A 21,195-nucleotide genomic window follows, 5' to 3' on the forward strand; every position below is an offset into this window, starting at 1 on the left:
CAAACAAAGGAAGAGAGATGATCACAGGAGATGGCAAAAATAAACACTTCTCCCTATAAAACCGTAAAGGTTTTGTGCAAAATCAATGCAGTAAGAATAAAAAGGAAACAATTACTGGAAAAGACAAAGGGAGGAAATACTTTGCTGTCAATTTTTTTTAAATAAAGGTCTGATATAACTAACACACACACATACACACCCATTCTCCAGTAGATAGTCATAGGGTATGAACAGGTAAGATAGTCCAAAGGTAGAAATCCAACAACCATATGAAAAGAAAAAGTGCTCCAAATCAATAATAATTAAAATACAAATCAAAACAACTCTCGAGATTCTACCTCAAACACATTAGATTGGCAAAGATGATTAAAAGAAAAAGAAACATGGCAATTGATGGAAGGACTATGGGAAGACAGGCACAATAATCCACTATTAGTAGAAATGGCTGTGAATCAGTTGACATTCCAGAAAACTTTAAAATTGAGCCCCAACAGAGAACAGAAAATTGAGGGAATGTTCATAAACTGGGGAATGGTTGAACAAGTTGTGGTATATGAATGTAATGGAATACTATTGTGCTATGAGAAATGATAAGCAGACAGACTTCAGAAAAACTTGGAAAAACTTAACGCAAACTGATGCTTAGTGAAGTGAGGAGAACCAGAAGAACACTATACACAGTAACAGCAACACTGTGCAAAAATCAACTATGATAGACTTAGCTCTTCTGAGCAATACAATGATCCAAGAAAATTCCAAAAGATTCATGATGGAAAATGCTATCCACATCCAGAGAAAGAACTATGGAGTCTGAATGCAAATTGAAACATACTATTTTCATTTTTTTTAGGCTTTTTTTTTTCTGTTTCTACTTTTACAATAGGATTAATGTGGAAATACATTTAACATGATTTCACATTTATAACCTGTATCAGTTTGCCTGCCATCTAGGGAAAGAGGGAGGTGAGGGAGGGAAGAAGAGAGAAAAATTTGGAATGCAAATCTCATTAAAAATGAATGTTGAAAACTATCTTTACATGTAATTAGAAAAAATAAAATATTATTTATTTTAAAAAAGAATTTGGCCCCAAAAAAGTCACTAAGCTATTATGCATGCTCCTCCTAATGAGGCATTATTTACCCAAAAGATCAAAAAATATTTTTAAGGGTTCATATGTACTAAAAAATATTTACAGCAGCACTTTTTGTTGTAGCAAAAAACTGGAAACTAAGGGAGTAAGTATCCATTAGTGGGGAATGACTGAACAAGTTATGGTATGTGAGTGTAATATGACATGCCATAAGAAATTTAAAAAGAGGCAATTTCTGAGAAACCTTGAAAGTCTTGTATGAACTGATGAAGAGTGAAGTGAGCAGTAACTAAAGAACACATTATACAGTAATAACAACATTGCAAAGGGGAAAAAAAAAACTTTGCAACACTCAAGATCTCTGATCAATGCAATGACCAATCACAACTCCACCCTAACAAAGAAGTGATGGATTCAAGATGTAGAATGAGACATATTTTTAGACATGAGCAATGTAGGGGATTTATTTTGACTACAAAAAATTGTTACAAAAATTCTGGTTTTCTTTTTTTCTTTTCTTTTTTTTCTTTCCTTTTTTAAGTGGGAGATGGGAAGATGATGAGACAGAAACAAGGAAGCTATCAGTGGTTGACAAAAAGAACTAAAAGGAGTGTGGTTGAAATGTTTTCAAATGCCCAGGAAAACAGAAAGAAGGCCAGAAGGAAAACAAGAAGAAGCAGAATACCTTTCAAAATTTCATGATGAATTTATTATCTACTTAAAAGGAAAAGTTACGTAGTGAGAGATTCACATATAATCAACCCTCTTTTCCTGCTCTACTTTGTATATGGAAAAGCTTGCTTTATTTGGTGTTTGTTAAATTCAAAATGACAATAAAAAAGAAACTAAGGAAATGACTAATGAAATGGCTGAATAAATTATAGCATATGAATGCAATGAAATATTACTGTACTATGAGAAATGACAAAAGGAAAAGATTCAGAAAAATCTGAAGGTCTAGTATGAGCTAACAGTGAAGTAAACAGGACTAGAAGAGAATACATCAATATTATAAATAAAATAGCTCAGAAAAATTTAAGAACTCTAATCAGTGCAATGAGCAATCACAACTCCAAAAGACTGATGAAGCAGTATTTTCCACCTTTTGGAGGAAATATCATGATGGACCATAAATGCAGAATAAGACATACTTTTTCAGACATGGCTAAAAAATTTTTTCTTTGGGCCTGATTACATTTGTCACAGGAGAGGGCTTATATTCTAGAAGAGTTCTAGATGGTGATGTATATTATCTTCACAACAAAAAAGACTATCAATGAAATATTTGAAAACTACAAAGAAAAAAGCAGAAAGCAGAGTAATGTTGATACTACCATGTTACATTTAAGATATACTTTTTAAAAAAATGTATGTAATAGATTCGTTTCACATACAATCCTTTTTCTGGACTTCTTTGTTAATGGAAAGTTCATATCTATTAATGTTTTTCTAATTCACAATATTTTTTTTAATTAAAAAAAAGAATTAATGGCTCTAATGGTTTATAATGGCTTAAGTGCGTCTCCTCACACAGGCAAGACATTTAGTAGATGGCCATTTAGTTGCAAAAAGACAGGTTTCACACTTTTTAAAAATACTATACTTGTTTTTACTAAAGGTATATATAATGCATATATTTGAAAAGTAAAATAACAAAGATGATAGACTAATATTAAACAGCTTAACTACAAGTAACCTGGTAAAAATACATTAAGTATAGGAGCAACTTTTGTTTTTTACTTTCAAAGGTCAAGGTAAAATTTTAAGCAATTTTGGTCAATGGTTTTGCAAAACAATTTCAGTTTTAAAAAAATTTACAACATGAAGAAACAAATACCTAAGCCCTATCAAATGTGGGAAAGAAAGAAATATCCATGCCAAATTCACATTACAAATTTAACCACACAGGGCCAAGAAAGTCAAAGTTCAAGTTCACCTACTGTTAACACTTTATACCATAACTGTCTAGGTAAAAAACATGCTCCAGTGGTTGGATAAGGTAAACAGAATAAAGCACACTGAAATCTATTTTAGGCCCAATGACTTACTGCTTATGCTACATAAATTAACTCCTACTTGTCTTGATCTCTAAGATGGGCAAAACAAGCTACATTCACTGAATGCTTTATAGTTAAAAGGTCACTAGGAATCAGAAGACCTGGGTCCTAGGCCCTGCTCAAGTTCTAGTCGTATAACTGGGCAAATCACTTCACCTCTATGTCTCAGTTTCATCACCTGTTAAGTAGGAATAAAGACCACCTGCCCAACCTACTTGACAGGAATGCTAAGATCAAATGAAATAAGATAGGTCAGGGCACAGTGCTATAAATAAACGTCTTATGCATAAGTAAGGTATTGTTATGATTACTATTTCAGGATGTTGTGAAATTGAAGTAAAAAGTTCCCAAAGATCTTCTAATGAAACATGTCAAAGAAGAATTTATTCTGATTATTAATACCACTGATTCTTCGTAGTAAGACAATGAGAATCTTAGTATTTACATGTCCTGTTTGGATTGCAATTTACATCTGTACTTTCTTGAGAGGCTCTGAAACAGAATTATAGAAATGTGCACAACAACTATGAAACTGACCAGCATGAGTGTTCAGCATTACTCAAATAAAAGTTTAGAAGTCTGGTGATAAATTCAAAAAACATTTGTAAATGTTGTACCTAATACAAGTTGACCACTTCAAACGAAGTTTTCCCTCCTTCCTACTCTCACATAAACCACTAGGTACAATGAATCAACCATAAACAAAGGCTAACATTTTAAATTTAACTTTAGTTCAATTGTTTCCAGTATTCCTAAAAACCAGACTCAATTTTAAAGCCAACCAAAATGTACTTTAAGGCAACCCCATTTAAGATAATAATCATTTTCTAGCATAGTGGACAGAAGTCTGGAGTAAAAAGTCAAAAAGAGCTAGGTTAAAATCCCACTTCTAGCAGTATGACCCTAGGGTAAGTCACTCAACTACTGTGACTTTGACTTTCCTCAGCAGCACCTTCTTCATGGGGTTTTTGTAAAGATCAAATAATAAAATGTATATAAAAACTGCTACCTAAATGTGAGCTATTATTATTGGAGCAGAGGTAATTCTAAAACAGTCTTGTCTGCACAGCTGAAACAATATGGATCCTACGAAAATCAAATTAAGGCATGTGAAAACACTGTATAAAATATAAATAAATCTGTTATTCATATACAGTCAATGCTGAGCAGGGTATCTTTAAAAAGGAATTTAGGAAATCAAATGAACATTATTCTTCACCTATAATGCTATTCTTGATCCCCACCCCACCCCCACTCAGACAACAGCAATTCACAGCACTGCTTGTGGGAGCAGAGCTCAGACAGAGCTCACAGTTACTTCCTTCTAAATGGCTAAACCAAACCCACTAAAAAATGTATGTCCATATTTACTAACATTAAATAATGAATGAGACTTGACTACCTTAAGCCTAAACTTTTTTAGGTGTTAACTTAAACTGACAAACGCTCCTAAAAACCATCTTCTCCCCCCTCCTTTCATCCATACAAAACTGAAATGAATTTGCGGCATTTAGTACATTTCTAGCAGGTGTACATAAGCTGAATATGAATTAAATGTTTGCTATAGTTGCAGAGACATACAAGCTATCATAGAACTCAAGAGAGTTCTTAGTAATAATCCTAAAGCCAAAGGTAAGCCTGCCATGCCATAATGCCCCATACAAAACTTGAACCCCAAGAATTTCTTGTTATTCTACAATAACAAAATCGATGCATCTTAAAGAAACCAGGCTACTGAGTATTTTTTTCAACTAAAGCAACCAATTCCTGGAGCGCATACAATTTTTATTTCCCAACTTTACAGCTGGAAGCACTGCCTTTTAGTCACACATCCTAAAAATGAAACTGTAAATCCTCCTTCAACAGCTAAAGCAGTACTGCATTTATTCACTTCTGGTAAATATATTTTAGGAAGGACACTGATAAGCTGGAAAGTGTCTAGAAAAGAATGGAAAGGGTCCTCAAGTTAAATATGCAATCTTTTTTTTTACCTTGCTTACTTAAATGTTTGTTGATTATTAAGTTCAGAATTTAAAAAATAAACAAACCATAAACACAAACACATTAAATCCCTCCGATACATTTTCTTAATACTCTTCTTCCTTTTGGTTGAGCTGCCTTCTTCAAGGTTCTCTTTTAAATTGATACTTGCCTACAGGTTTGAGAGTAATATTAGGGAGTGAGTCTTAGAGTTTAGAAGAACAAAATAAGAGATTAGAATAACTGCTGTGAACCCAGTGAAAGATTCAAAGGTACATTAAAACTTGGTCTGTGCCATAATTGGTGTTTTGGTTTTTTTTTTTTTTGCAACAATTCGTAAGGAAGATTGCTACACAAAAATTTTTCAGTGATGCTAGCAGTCCAAGAAAGAAAAAAAAGCTACGTTCTTCAGTCCCTTCACTCCTCCATTCACTATATTGTTTAGTTTGCAAGTAAGAGAAAATGATACAGGCATATCAGTTTGCTTTGATCTATGTAGTTAGACAAGGAGCTTTATTTAGGCTTTACTGCCTTCTTTCCTCTAAATCATATAAAAATACAATATTACATAAAATTCTAATCAGTTGGCTTATCAGAACACCATTTAAAAGTTTATAAGAAAAACTATCAGTAAAGATATCAAATACACTCACCAGCTGAAAAGACCATGAAGGATTGCTATGAAGAGACAGATAAACAGTTCAAAGGTACCTACACTTGCAGGTAAAAATAAAAGGCATAAAATTGAATATCCACGGAGAATAAATTAAACTAGGGGTTTTGTTGGAGGAAGAGGGGATGAGATGAGATGGGATTTCATCTCTAAGGCTACATACATCATGCAACTTATCTCTGTGGCTATTGCAGGACAAAGGGCTGATTAATTACATGAGACAAACCCCAGAATATGAAATACACTTCTGATATAATTAATAAGCCTTTTTTCCCCCCAGTTTAAACCAGTTTCTCAGGGCCTTACTCTACACAGTAAAGCTAACAAAAATCCTCAAATACGCTGAAAAGGCTTTAAAAAAAGAGATGTGCATTCATCAACACTACTCTGTCTACAGCAACTACATATGGCTAAAAACAGGGCATGAATTCTAATTAGCATAGACACAGGATACATAGAATCCTAACACATTTTTCAGTCAAACTACTTATAGATTCTGTAGACAGATGCTACACACAGACTCTCAGTCCAAATATGTTAATCATATGTTATTTAAATCATAGCTGTATTCATTAGCAATAGTACCAAATGACAAAGCAAGAGAGACACATATTAAATCACAAGGGACATGTATTTCTTTAATCTTTAATCAAGTGTTTTGCAGCTCTGATTAATGAATCCTTGCTTCTTCTTGTCTTCTACCATTAACTATTAAAAAGAAAAAAGACTGGCTTATACAACCAATTTTTTGAAAACCATAAATAACCAGATTTATCTTTTTTAACTCTTAGAATTTAGACTTCACATATCATCAAGCTATCATAAGGTCAACAGTTTGCTCAAAGAAATACATAATCATAATAAGCAATACTTCCTCTATATCCTAGCTACACCAAAATTATTCTGATCAACTCACCTGTGTAACAGAACCTTGCAAGCCATTCTGAATATTGTAGCTATTCCCACTGAACATTTCTGATAAACGGACCTCATTTGAAAAATCATAAAGGAGAGTTGATAAATGCTTATGAATATTACTAAGTTTGATTTCAGTGGCTGCCTTCCAAAGGCTGGGTACTTCTAGACAGTGCTGTGCTAACTCTGCAGTCTAAATAGCAGACTGCAACATGAGGTCACTACCGACAAGAAGCTACCCAATCAACACTCCAAAAATGTCCTCCCAAGTACTTTACTGCTTTTTAGGTGGAGCACAATCAGGGTGAGATGCCACACACAATAAAATTCAAGCCTGATCAAATATAAAACAAGCCAATCACTGATCTAAGGTCCCTTCAAGCTCTGATTAGATAGTCTCTTAGGAATAATAATTTCATTCATTCATACAAAGGACATAAATGTCAAGTTGATTTTTTACTTAAATATAGGAAATGAATAAGTAGAAAGCAAGTATATAAACAAGTACAAAATGGCCAGACTATTAATAGTTCATGCAAAAAAAAATTAAAAATAAAAAGAGTTTGGGGGGAGTATTAAATGAAAAATAAATATTCTAGAATAAATAACATGATCTTAGGGTACATAGTTTTCAAAATATAGGAAGTAATAGTCACATTGTACATTTCCCTGGTAAGACTACTGCTGAATTTCTACGTTTACTTCTGAGATCTACATTTTTTGAAGGACCTTAACAAGCTGAAGAGGGTCTAAAGCAGTGGGGTACAAAGACACAGCAACAGCATGAACCCCAAGAGTGAATGACCAAACCAATGGAGTGAAGAAAGACTGGTCATAACCCACTCTCCCTGTGATAGCCAAACATGTGGCTTGTCTCCAATACAAACATAGCTATCCTTCACCTGTTACAGCCCAACACTCTCCAACTCAACTCTCTTCTGTTTTTGTACAAGCTAACTTTACCTTCTTCTGAGCTACAACATCAGCCCCTCAGAACAGTTATGACCTCACCCCAACAAGGCCACCCACAGCAGCTGCTGCCAAAGTATCACTGGGAAATTTCAACTCCTCCCACCCACCCTCCTTCTCGTCACTCCCCTCCCCCCCAAGCACATTCATCAGAAAGGAGTATGCGATCAAAAAAGTCTAGAAGCTTTTAGGGCTGTTTCTATTTGAGTTTGGCCCCACTGGTCTAGAAGAAAGCAAAGCGAATAAAAAGGAACCTGAAGACCATACCGTATGAAGAATGAAACTGTGTTCAACCTGGAAAAAAGGAGTGGTGGGGGTGGTTCATGACTTGCCTTCACCATTATTTGGTCTGAATGATAGGCCCACAGATGAAACAGGAGCCAAAAGTGTAAAAAAACCTGAGGTTTAATGTTGGGAAATGCAAACAATTTGGGTTCTCCAAAAGCAGAATGAACTGCCATGGGAGAAAGTGAGTTTCACTTATCACCAATTTCTACCCCAAAGCTAGATGTGATAATAGGAATTCTTATTAAGAGGAGTAGCTGGACTCTGAGGTCCCTTTTCCAATCCTGAGATTCTGTGACAAATTATAAAGGAAATCTGAACAGGTTCAACAATGTTACAATTTGCCTCTCTTCATATCTAAGAAGCAACAACTGGACAGTTAACCACACAAATCTAAGAAATACGAACAGGAGAGATGTCCTTAATTTCATACAGCAAACGTTACCCTTCATAAATATGCTATGAGGCTCCTGCCCTGTAAATTTGTGCCATCAATATAAAAGCAACCAGGAGAGAGCATCAGTGTTCAGAAAGATTTCCCGACAATTAAACAGTTGTAGTAAGTTTCAGCTTGCCCAACAGTAGGTAATTAGATTGAATGCACAAAAATCACATATGTTATGACTAGAAAAAATAAAGAGGCTCTGCCTATAAGAGATGATAATATAATAATACAAAAATTTTAGTAACTGAAATATTAACTATAGCCCTTGGTGTTACTTTCTTTTGGCTGTTGATGCAGCTACCTCTATAGGAGATAGCAAGTAGCGTGTTAAGTGTTAATGTTATCCAGAAATCTGAATTTAAATCCTGGCTCTTCTATGCACCATCTATGTGACTATGGGCAGACTGTTTAACCTCTCAGGGCATCAGCTGAACTCCATCACCATACTTTTTCATCCTTGACAACACTGCTGCTGCTCCAACTCTCCAAACTGTGACTTCTGAGACCATACAGTGAAGTAGCTAAGCCACTCACTCTGAACTCCCTAGGAACCTGCTTCTTCATCCCTGTTATTTTCTATCATGCTGTTCCACAAAAACCACTTCCCCCTTTCTTCATGTCTCAGCAAAGGGTATGTCAATCAGCTGCCTGATGGTTTCACTTCACTGGCTCAAACTCTTTCCCCAGGCCACCAGTCTCTCATGAGTTGTCTCTTCCATTAGAACGTAAGGAAAGTAAAAACAGCCCTGTTTTTTTGTTGGTTTTTTTTTTGTATTTATATTATTAGTACTTAGTACAATGCTTAGCACACAAGAAGTACGTAAGGGGTTTTTCACTTATCTATAAAATGGTAGGGGGACGACTGGATGACCTTTAATGTTCCCTCCAACTGAAAATATAATATTCTACCAATAAATATATAATTACTATTATACTAGTATATGAAAACTGCCTGGCAAAATGGCTAGACAAAAGAGTCTGAATCTATATGTAAAGATAACTAGAGAAATAAGAGAAAAGAAAGCATTAGATCCCCATTCTCATTAGGCCAGTTGAAGAGCTTTTATTCCTTAGTAGAAATTAAGAAGTAAGAATTAAAGGGTAAGGGGGTAAGAAGTGGGGAACAAATGCCTACTTCTCAATCCTCATATCGCTCACTACCTCCTTCTTGTTCATCTACATTCTCTCTTCAAATCTAACCAAAATATGAATCCACAATGTCTATGTAAGTATATAAGACCTCTGAGTCCCCAGGCCCAGTTATTCAATAAACATTTATTAAGCACCTATTATGTGTAGGTAGGCAGTTAGGTGGCTCAGTGGATAGAGCACTGGGCCTAAAGTCAGGAAAACCCAAGTTCAAATCTGGCCTGAGACGCTCACTAGCCGTGTGACCCTGGGCTAGTCACAATGCATGTCTGCCTAATCTATTAGAGAAGAAAATGGCAAACCATTCCAGTATCTTTTCAATCCCACACAGGGTCAGAGAATAGGACATGACTGAACGACTGAACAACATGTGCTAGGTACCGTTATAAGAGCTGAGGATACAGAGAAAGGCAAAAGGCCCTGCTCTCAAAAAGCTTACATTCCAATGAGGGACAACATACAAACAACTATGTACAGGATAAATTGGAAATAATTAACAGAGGAAGACGCTAGAATTAAGGGGGATGAGTAAAGGCTTTCTGTAAAATATGGGATTTTAACTGAGGATATGAGGAAAACCAAGAGGCAGAGATGAGGAAAAAAAGCATTCCGAGCATGAAGGACAGCAAGTGAAAATGCCCAGTGATGGAGTATCTTGTTTGAGGAACAGAAATGAAGCCAATATCATTTGGATTATAGGGTAAAGGGTGGGGGGAGGAGTTTAGGTATAAAAAAACTAAATGAGTGGGACAGATTATAAAGGACTTTGAATGTCAGATGACTTTATTTTTGATCCTGAAAGTGACAAACAACCTCATCTTCACCATATGCCCTGCATACATTCTCTCCTCTTCCCTTCCCTTCACACACTCTTCCTCCCTATTCCTTCCTCCCATGCTTTTCACCTCTAAGCTCTGAAAACTTTATGTAAACCAGTGTTACTATGGCCAATGTTCTATTCACAATTCCTATGTCTTCCCAAACCAAAACACCATTTCTTGGCCTCTACTCCCCATATGTGTTGTCTCGTCTATTAAATAAAAAGAAAGATACTTGAAGGTAGAGGTTTTGATATATTTTGTATTTGCATCCCCAATCCTTCGTACACTGCTTGGCACACAGTAAGCATTTATGGGATCTTCCAGTGGTACTATTCTTTGCCCAAACAAGAGATACCTAAACCAACAGGGAGAGAACCCAGACAGTCAGAGGAAAACAAATCTAAAGAAAGTGACCTGAGGAACCAGAAAAGAAAGTCATCTGTAGATTCATGAAAAGAGTATCCCTGATACTTGGCAGGAGCAGGCCCAGAGAGTTCAGCTGAGTGAACTGCTCAGCAGTGATTCTGCATTGCTCAGGAGGACCCTATAATGCCAGAGGTCTATCCACTCAGGCCGTCTCACCGTCTGCTTGCTACCACTGACCTGCTCCTTCTCACATAGACCAGCACCTTCCAGACCTAGATATTCAACCTACATCTCATTAACCAAGTCTTCTGGAATCTATGCCCAGGTCATTAACGAGATTAAAATACTCATCTTTGGAGGTCTCACCCTGGAGAGCAACCTAGCTGATTGGTGAAAATGAGTACAAACTAGCCCACTGCATCTACTGGTTGGTCCTAGACACTAAATCATGCCCTAGCTTCACATGCCAACCAACCACCCAATGCACCTCACCATCTGCTTGGCCCATCCTTCCTTATACTTCAATTTTTCACCTCTCATGGATAAAACTCCTTTCTATGATTACTGCTCCCCTCTATGTGCTGCCTTCCTCTATTAGAATGTAAGCTCCCCAAGAGTCGGGATGGTATTCTTTTTTTTTAATCTTTTTTAACCTCTGCGTCCAAGAACTTAGCATAGAGCCTAATACATATTAAGCACTTAATAAATTGATAAATTCATCTAAATTCTAAAACTAGCAAGCATTTTAAACCTAAAAAAGGGGAAAGATACATTTTCTCTTTACTTTAAAAAAAAAAGAATTACCAAATTAGGTATTAAAGCCACAACTTTAAATAGGCTACCAGGTCTACCTATTGTCTTAAACATATCAATTCTCAGAACTGGAAGAGAAAGTAGAAATTTTCTATGTCCAATGTTCTCATTCTAGAGAAGAGAATTATCAAACTTCAGTTATGTAATATCCAATGCAAAATTAATTTTAAATCACAGGATCACAGACTGAGACCTGAAAGAAACCCTAAACTTGCTCTAGTCCAACCCTCTATTTTACAGGTAAGGAAGTGAGGCCCAGAGATGCTAAGTGACTTGCCCAAGGTCTCCCAGGTAGTAGTAAGTAACAGAGCTGGAATTTAAATATTCAAGTCCAACAAATCCAGCACTTGTTCCACTTTTACTCACCTGCAAAATAAGACTAGACTGAACTATCTTTAAAAGATATATCCTGGAAAAGAAATTTTCTTTCTATTTGCTTACTGCAACAACTTCAATTTTTAGGAACTTCCTAACTGCAAGTGTTATTCTTCCTCAGCCCAGAGAACATAAATCAATATTGCTTGCTATAGAATATATACTTTATATGATGATGATAATAATAATAATAATAATACCTAGCAATATGTAGAACTTTAAAGTCTGTAAAGCACTTTATAAAAATTATTTCATTCTCTCCTTAAAATAATTCTGGGAGATAGGTGCTATTTCATTCCCATTTTACACATAGGGAAACTAAGGCTACTAATTCCTTTGCTATTATTAAGTTCCTGAGGGAAGTTCTGAACTCAGGTCTTAACGGATAGTAGTAAGTCCTTGTTAGGATCTTTGTATAACAAAAGTTTATTCTCCCTTCCCCAATGGAAACCATTTGCATTCATGTTTAGAATCCCAAGTGATAAAGTCATAAGCACCTTAAGACCTCAATGCCATTATCCTGGCACCACTCCCAAAATACCTGGGAAGATTCATGCCTATATTAATTGGCTAGCATCCTGTGTCATTTCCTTTCTTTCTTTTGCTTTCACCCTTAAAACCACTACGAAAGTCTCCCCCTCTTTTCCAATATCTTCAATGATATTCATCTGGGCTAAAGGAATCCCAAAGTACCAGCATCACAGACAGAACACTCTACATTTAGAAAATCTCAAAACTCATACTCATTCCCTTCAACCACTTACTGTACTCAAAAGATCTCAAAGTGCAGACTGGAAAAGAAGAAAACAAACAACACACCTTGCTCACCACCTATCACCATCCTGGAATCCCCTAAAAAGAGAGAACAGCTCTAACACATACCTAAGATCAGACTTTTCTCATACAAAAAGGAAAAAGTAGATCCCAATGTTCATTAAATTACTTTTGGACACATAAGTTACATATGGATTTCCTTTCCCATCTCTAGTTAGTACATTGGAATCTCACATAATTACTCATTTGGAGAGATATTTGTTGCCCCTCCCCAGAAAAAGAAAAAGAAACTGATCAACTCTCCTCACTCTTAAACTCCTTGAATTCAAACAGCCCTTACATTCATGCATTCGTTGCAATGAAGGATTTTAATTTAGTGGCACATTAAAAAAAAAAGCACTGTCCTGCAGTCAGGAGCAATGATTTCAAGTCATGGTCCTTCCAATTACTAGTTGCTGTGACAGAAAAAAGTTATCGTACTACAGTCAGTGGTATATCTCAGTTTACCCATCTGTAAAATAAGGGGAGTATACTAAACTACCTCTAAAAGTCTCTTACAACTTTTTTCTTTAAAAATCATACAATGATACCTTTTTGAAGCATGCATTATAGCAGATATAAAGATTTGAGGCAGACAAACCATACTAATTAGCTGTGTGATTTTGGGTACATAATTTAAACTCCAAGTCTCCGTTTTCCAATGTCTAAAATAAGAATAATTGTTTTTGTTTTTTTTTTTAAATCACAGCATTAGAGAACATTAACACTAGCTTCCAAACACCTTACATACACTAAGAAAATAAATAACATCTGTGTGTGTTGGGCTGAGGGTATACATTAGAGAGACTCCTCTCAATTTATCTTACAGAATCTGCACCTTTCTAAACAAAGAAATGCAGTTGTCTTCAAGAACAACCACAAATGTTCACAAGCAATGCACTACGTAAATTCCATTTTAACAAATGTAACTTCCAGAATGATGTCATTGCATTTCAATTATAAACACAAGGAATATTTCTATCCATAAAGAGGGGACTATTACTTGGAGGACTTGTTTAAATAAACTGAATGATTCACCACTGTATTTGGCAACCACAGAAGCTTCTTAGGGGTTTTATATACTCAGAGATTTTTTGGGGTTGGGCTAGGCCACAGGACCAGTCAATAGCCAGGCAAAAAAAAGAAAAAACCTGTCTTCACCTCTGATCTTCTCTACCTGGAAAACTCTGCATGCTTCTCCAAAACATAAACCTGATATCCTGGCAAATAAAAAGAATTAAAAGCAAAACAAGTTTAATTCCAATATATTACATCCTACTACTTCTTTTCATTAGATGAACTGTTTTTCATTATCTTTAAAAATTTTTTTGCACTATTTTAAATCATAACACTACCTCAAGACCTTTTCATAGGCTCACTAAACTAGTAATAACAACCATTCACAGTTGTGTTGTCCTTTAAGGTATTCAAAGCACTTTCCTATGATAAACCTGTGATTCAAATAATACAAATCCCACTCCTAGCTGAAGTACAAATTCCCTTTAAACTCCCAAAAAATGATCAGCTGGCCTCCAAATGAAAACCTTGTATGGCAGGGAAATTTAACTTCCACAGTGACCAAGTCCACTTTTCCATCAGCACTGCTAAGAATACTTTCCTTCTAAGAAGCTGAAATCAGCTTCCCTATATTTTCCTAATAGTTTTCGTTCTACCTTCTAGGACCAAACAGAATCAATCTAAGCTTTATTTAATGTCACAACCCTTCAAATACTTGAAATTAGGCATTATGTAAGAACTCTTCTTAATTAATCTCCTGCCCCGCCCCTGCCCCCCATTCTTACCCACCTTCTCAATAACCAAGCCAAGTCTTGTCCTCTCTAGGGCAAACATCCCCAGTACTTCAAATAATCTTCACATGGTAGGATTTCCTTTAGGAATAGGTGGTGTTCAAACTTTTAAAAAATGCAATTCCTGAGTCAAAACAATATTTTCCCTAGAGAGACTGATTTGCTGGCAAACACTTCAGAATATGTTTCTATGGAGGTTTTCATTGTGCAGAATCTTTAGGAACCAATTAAGTAAGGGACTGTGACTTATGTTCTATCTACTGGAAAACGAAAATACCTTCACTAGAAAGGCCACACTGTGTAAAAACTGCTATTTGTTTAAGCAGTCATTTACTCGTAACAATAAACAGGAAGGTCACATGAGTAAGGAGAAATGGAAAAAAACTTTTTACAAAAGTATACTAACTGTAATTGCTGAACAGTTCGCATACTTATGTGTCATTGCTCCATGTGAGACTGCAAGTGTTCTCTGAACCTTAAAGTGCAATGTAACTGTGAGAGGTATTATAAGCACTAAGGGCAGAGAAACTATGTCTTAATTATCTTCATATTCATTTAACCACAAAGCTACATATTATATGTAATACTCTACATCATATTTCCCTGTGGTTTTCACATAGTAAGCTACTAATTGCTTAGTGAATTCAGAATAGTAAAGGAATAATTAGATGACCAAGGACAGAAAAAGGTGCCAGAAGGAAATCACGTAGAATGGAAAAAGAAATCAACTGCAACTCAGTAACGGATATAATCAATATATACAGAGAAAGTATCTTCCAAAACGTATGCCACGGGATTGCTGAAAGTGGATTTGGGGGAGAACATAACTGAAAAACTCACTTTCAACAAGATGCATATATCCAGAATAGAAAAGCTCCTGAGGTGAAGTAGTGATGATACACAAACAAAAAGACATCGTTGTAAAACATTTTAAATGGATTCATTTTGTTCACTGTCACAAATAGAAACTATACAGAAAGTGACTAGGAGGACTAAATGCTCAACCTAGCTATCAAACACTTAACCATAATTAAGAAAGTAAAATCCTCATGCTTGCAAAGTTTTAAATGCTGTTTCTCCAGCTACCTCAGGAGCAGGTAACAAAGTCTTTCTACATACAATGCCTAGGTACTAAAAATATGAATCAAATGGATAAATAATTTCTAAGTTCAGTCAAGGAACAAGCAGTCTGAACAAATAATGGTATCAAGTAAAATAAAAATACCAAAGCTTTATCCTAGTATATACTCAAACTGGAAGGCAGTGCAATGTGATGAAGCACTGACTTTGAAAACAGCACGGATTTGAGTCCTGCCTTTCTCACTGGCCAGCCATGTGACCTGGGTTTGTCACTGCCCCCATCTAGGCCTCAGTTTCTTCAACTACAAGAGTAGACTAGGTTCTCTTTAATGTTCCTTTTCCAACATTCTCTTCTCATGCATAGCTACATCTAAAAAAATCAGATATTATCTTATATTATCACCAGGGTCCCTAAATTTGAAAAAAGTAACGTTTTTGAATGAACAGAATTCTGTGAAGTACATATAAACTAAGACAGGGAAATAACTTACCCACGATCAGAAACAGAATCTGGCTCAATTATGAACTTTTCCAATGTTAAAATCGCTAAGCCCACTTATTTTCTGAAAAGCCACTGAGAAATATTTATTTGAACTCTATTAAGACTCCCAACTGGAGAAACGGCAAACCACAGCTCGGCAGCGATCCTACATTCTCAAAAGCCATTCAAGAAGAGGCCATGCTCTGGTAGGTCCTACCAAGCTGGAAACGATTCTTGCGGACCTAGTGACAAGCCGGTTAAATATCACCTGAGACTGAGAACCAACCAGGCTAAGTTAAGCTTCTCTGATCAATAAGGTACTAAGTGCATAATGAATTTTGCAGCCACAGCAATTCTTAAATATAAGCTACTAAGTAGCTAACTACAGTATGTACTGCAGGATTACAATCAGCATTGGTGAATGGAGTGCCCATGCATATCAAGGAAACTACCAAGCCCTCGAGTAGGCATAAAACATGTTACAGCTATCATTCCATTTGAGGGGCTACTTTATGTAGAAGTGATGCACATGTAACAATCTTTAGATTTCACCAACTCTTATTCTTTATTCCCTTCCTCACTACTCATGACAATGATTTTCAAAGGTAAGATTTTAATGCAAGCTTCTTTAATAAGTGATATTGGTAGGGTGACAGTTCTCAGAAAATAAAATGTTTCCAAAATTTTCTACACATCACAATGACTCATTCTTTTAAAGAAAAGTAGAACACTGTCTCCTTTGGGGAATAAACAACACTTTAAAATCGTGCTTTACTTCCATTTATCAGAGACATATATACTCAGACTCATTATGCCAAAGCCATTTGGTTTCAGTACCTGACTAAATGGTTCCCATAAATTTCTAATCATAAATAGTAAGCCAGATGTGTAGCTGTGCCACCTCTTTAATCTGAAATACACTGAAAATCATATTACCATGCAGAAAATAGAATCATATAGCGTAAAAACAGAACCTGACAACATATATTTTTTGATTTTGAGTCCCAGACCCCATGACGCTACACAAGTTGCTTAACTTCTTTAAAATCACGCTTTCCTCACCTATAAAATTACACCTCACTATTTATTTCACAAGGTTATTGCAAGGAAAGTACTCAGTAAATTAAAAATATCATGTGTATTTTTAATTACTTCATATAAGAACTCTGCTGTTGCCTCTCTCTCTACTCATGTCGGAACAGGGATGCACCATGGAGGATCTAGAGTGACTCCTCTCCTCTTCAAGGCTTCCAAAAATTTACTTATGTCTACCTAGCTCAGTTTCCAAAATGACAAACAGACTGGAAGTACTGGCCCTAAACTATCCTGAAGGGTAAGATATGTCATCTGCCAGAATACTACAAATAAATGTTTATGACAGAAAATTCTCTTCATTTCTTTGAACTAAAAAAACCAATTACTTCTTTTTCTTCCTTTATTCAACTGGCACAACCTCAGAATCAGATGGAATCTCTATGCCTATTTCAAGAGTTGAAAACCAGGGTTTTAATAACTGAATCTTTACCTGGTTGATGCTTTAACACTATTAGATTCCAGGATGTTCTCGGTCATCCTCAAGTGTACCACCTCTGGCACTTCTTTAGATTTCTCTGCACAATCTTCTGGAAGTTCTTCCGACTGCTCTAGCTTTTCTTCTTCTTCCTCAGAGAGTTCATTAATCTATTAAAAAACAAATTTTAAAAGATTGACAATTCAAATTTTAATAAAATTATTTGATTCATAGGCCAAAGAAAAGTTATCATAAGAGGACGTTTTGAAACTGAAATTTAAACAACTTTCTAAATCCAAATCTCACTTAAGAGAACATTGTTGACACTTGCTCTACAGATCTGAAGAAATGAAAATTGTGGACTGGAAAAGCAAACAATATCTTCAAGAAGGATGAAATAACAATATATTGAAATCCCACTGAGAACATGGCTAGACTTTTCAACTACTAAAGAAAACTTTAGCATCATGATCAACATTAGGGCAGCCTCAACTTCTGCCCAACTTTATTAATATAGAAGATAAGTAAAGGCTCTCTGTTTTCCAGGTGTACAAAATGAGTTATTTTAATTCAGGAGGCATGAAAAATCCATGAAGAATGCACATATACACATACCAAAAAAAAACTTACTAGAACTTTTAAAACTAAATCATCCTCGTTTGGAATGAGTCCATTGAACCTGAAATGGCCAAATCGTTGACTTTTCATGGAGAAGGGGAACTACCAGGATAGGATTCGTTCCACTTATAAAGAGCTACCTCAACATATCATAATTCACTTTTTTTCTTAAATGGGAAGAATAAACAGATCTGGTGTTTGTTCCCTCAAAATGACAGCTTCAGGAAACAAGCCTTATAAAATAGGTAATGGATGCTAAAATTTGAGAGAGTTAAAAAAAGAAAAATGGAAAATGGAAAAAACCCTACAAATGTACATGTTCCAATAATCAAATCTGATTTCTTAAAATTCCCCAAAGGTAGAATATGTTGTAAATGGTCTTTGATAATTTTTTATTCACCGAACACCAGGTATTTAAGGACATGAGAACAATGAAAACACTGAATTCAAATCATTCCAACCAAGTATACTGGAAATGCTAAGAATAAACTTGGTTTTACAACCAGGGATAATAACAGTGCTGTCTCAGGATAAAATCCAAATGTGGTTTGTAAACTCCATGTTAATACTGAGGTTCTGAAAAAGAAAAACCAACAATCCACAAAAGCATCCTATCATGGTTTGGCATCCTGCTTATCAACTAAGAGAGGATTATAGAATTAGAGCTCAAAGGGATCTCAGGGCTCAATTAGTCCAAACCTCCGCATTTTACAAATTAGTAATGTGTGGTCCAGAGAGGTTAAGCAACTTACCCAAGATCATATACATAGGTAGTAAAAAACAAAAGCCAATATTCAAAACCCATCCTCTTAATTACAATTACTGAATTAATTATAAATTCAAAACTTTTATAGCACCAAGCTAACAAGTATTTAAATTGTTTAATTGTAAAATTTAACCATCCTTGATGGAACTATAAATACACTGCCAACATCACTGCCTTTTTTTTTTTTAATTTGAAGCAGCTAGGTGGTTGCAGGAGATAGAACACTGGGATTGGAATCAAAAAGACCTGAGTTCAAATCCAGTCTCAGACATTTACTAGCTGTGTGACCCTGGGCAAGTCACTTCACCTGTCTACCTCAGTTTCCTCAACTGTAAAATAGGAATAAAAATAGTGCCTACCTCACAGGGTTTTTGTGAGAATCAAATGAGATATTTATAAAGTATTTAGTACAGAGCCTGGAACATAGTAGACGCTTAATAAATGCCTATTCCTTTTCCCTGTCCTTGTTTGGTGGGACTCAGCTTATGATAAGGTACATAAGTGACTGTTCTGAGCTGTGTACAGAAAGGTCTCAGGGCTACTACTGAGATATATGGGGCCAACTGTCCTATACTGAACAGTCCCAGACTACTGGATATTAGGAGTTTGCTGGCCTACTTTTAATAATGTCTCCCTAGCTCTCTCTGTGACTATCAGGCTGTCATTTTATTGCCTGCCTCTAGCAGCCTTTCCTTTCCTCCCACATTCTCATTTGTGGTAAACTAAGAAACCAAATAGTTAGATCTGCTAGTTAGATTTGTCTAAAGAAAAAAATAAGAATAAGAGTGAGAGTGACCAAGACACAAGTAAAGTCCTGAAGGGCTCCCCTGAGGCAAAACAAATTCAATTTGATAAACTTATTAAGCATGTACTTTTCTAGACACTGCAAGAAATACAAAACTGAATTAAGACAGATCCTTGCCCTCATGAAGCTTACAGTCTGAAGAGATATGATACATGATGCAAATAATTACCATATATGACAAGTGTTTGAGGGCGATGTGAAACACAAAAGGGAAGGGCATTACCAATTTGGGGGATGAAGGAAGGCCTCAAGAAACAAACAGCAGTTGAGTCAAGCTCAGAGGAATAGGTAAATGCAATATGGTACAATGGAAAGACGGTTCAGTGGACAGAGAACTGGGCCTGGAATAAGGAAGACCCAAGTTCAAATCCAGCCTCAGATACTCACTGAGTGATCCTGCACAAGTCACTTAATCTCTATTTGCTTTAATGTGCTGGAAAAGGAAATGGCACTCTAATATCTTTGCCAAGAAAACTGCCTAGACAATACAGTCCACGGGGTCACAAAGAGTTGGACACAAATTGAACAACTGAACAACAATGGAAAGAAGGTTATCAGAGGAGTAAGGAGGAATGCCGCTTGATTATACTGTAGTACAGTCATATAAAGAGCACTAGATTTGGAAAGAGAGGACCCAAGTTGAGTCCTGATTCTTACTATGATGACACCATGGAAAAGTCACCTGAGCTCTCTGAGCCTCAAATCTCTCCCTTTCAACTCTAAATCTATGATCCTAGGATTATAATCTTGCCTCTAACATTTGCCATACGATTTAACCTCTCTGAACGTCACATTCTTCATCTATAAAATGAAGGTGATGTCTATGGTACCTATATCACAGGCTCACAGGATCACTGAGGATAAAATGAAAATAATGTAAATTTTAAAATAAGGTACGTTAATCACTTTGTAAACTTAAAAATGCTAAATAATGTCAGTTATCTGTCATTAGATGGAAACAGGGAAGGCACTCCAGGCATAAGGAACAGGACCCAGCAAAGTGAGAGGGGCCTTGTATGGGGGGGGTGGAATTAGTCCAATTTAGCTGAAGGGTAAGGGAGAGGTTATTCATTTGAGAAAGGAAGAGTTGAACCCTAAACATGTAAGTGCTATCTTCACACACAAATCTGTGGTATTTCATATAATCTGGGTCTTTAGCTATAAAATGCCACTCAAGATATTATTAGCATGATCTGAGCTATAAGGACATATTTATGTAGGTGCCAACCTGTGTAAATTTTTAAATTGTACCAAATCACAAATAACTTCCCTTTTCATATATTACATAGAGTTAATATAGGAATAAATACAGAGAAATATGTTTGGTGAATATCTGCCTAGAAGATGGTTTACCAATTTAAAACAAAAATCACAA

General features: G+C 35.9%; 1 protein-coding gene across 6 annotated transcripts in view; it reads right to left on the reverse strand.

Annotated features, from left to right (window-relative positions):
• The window catches only part of FAM13B (family with sequence similarity 13 member B), a 107,747-nt gene that overhangs the window by 47,847 nt on the left and 38,705 nt on the right, over positions 1–21,195 (reverse strand). For all 6 annotated transcript variants that reach the window (XM_078150433.1, XM_021004977.2, XM_021004976.2 and 3 more), the window contains one exon: positions 17,647–17,801. In XM_078150433.1, coding sequence (XP_078006559.1) covers positions 17,647–17,801 — 155 coding nt within the window. The remainder of the gene's footprint in view (positions 1–17,646; positions 17,802–21,195) is intronic.

This window comes from Phascolarctos cinereus, unplaced genomic scaffold (assembly GCF_003287225.1).
Source record: "Phascolarctos cinereus isolate Bilbo 61053 unplaced genomic scaffold, phaCin_HiC Scaffold_2;HRSCAF=192, whole genome shotgun sequence".
NCBI lineage: Eukaryota > Metazoa > Chordata > Mammalia > Diprotodontia > Phascolarctidae > Phascolarctos > Phascolarctos cinereus.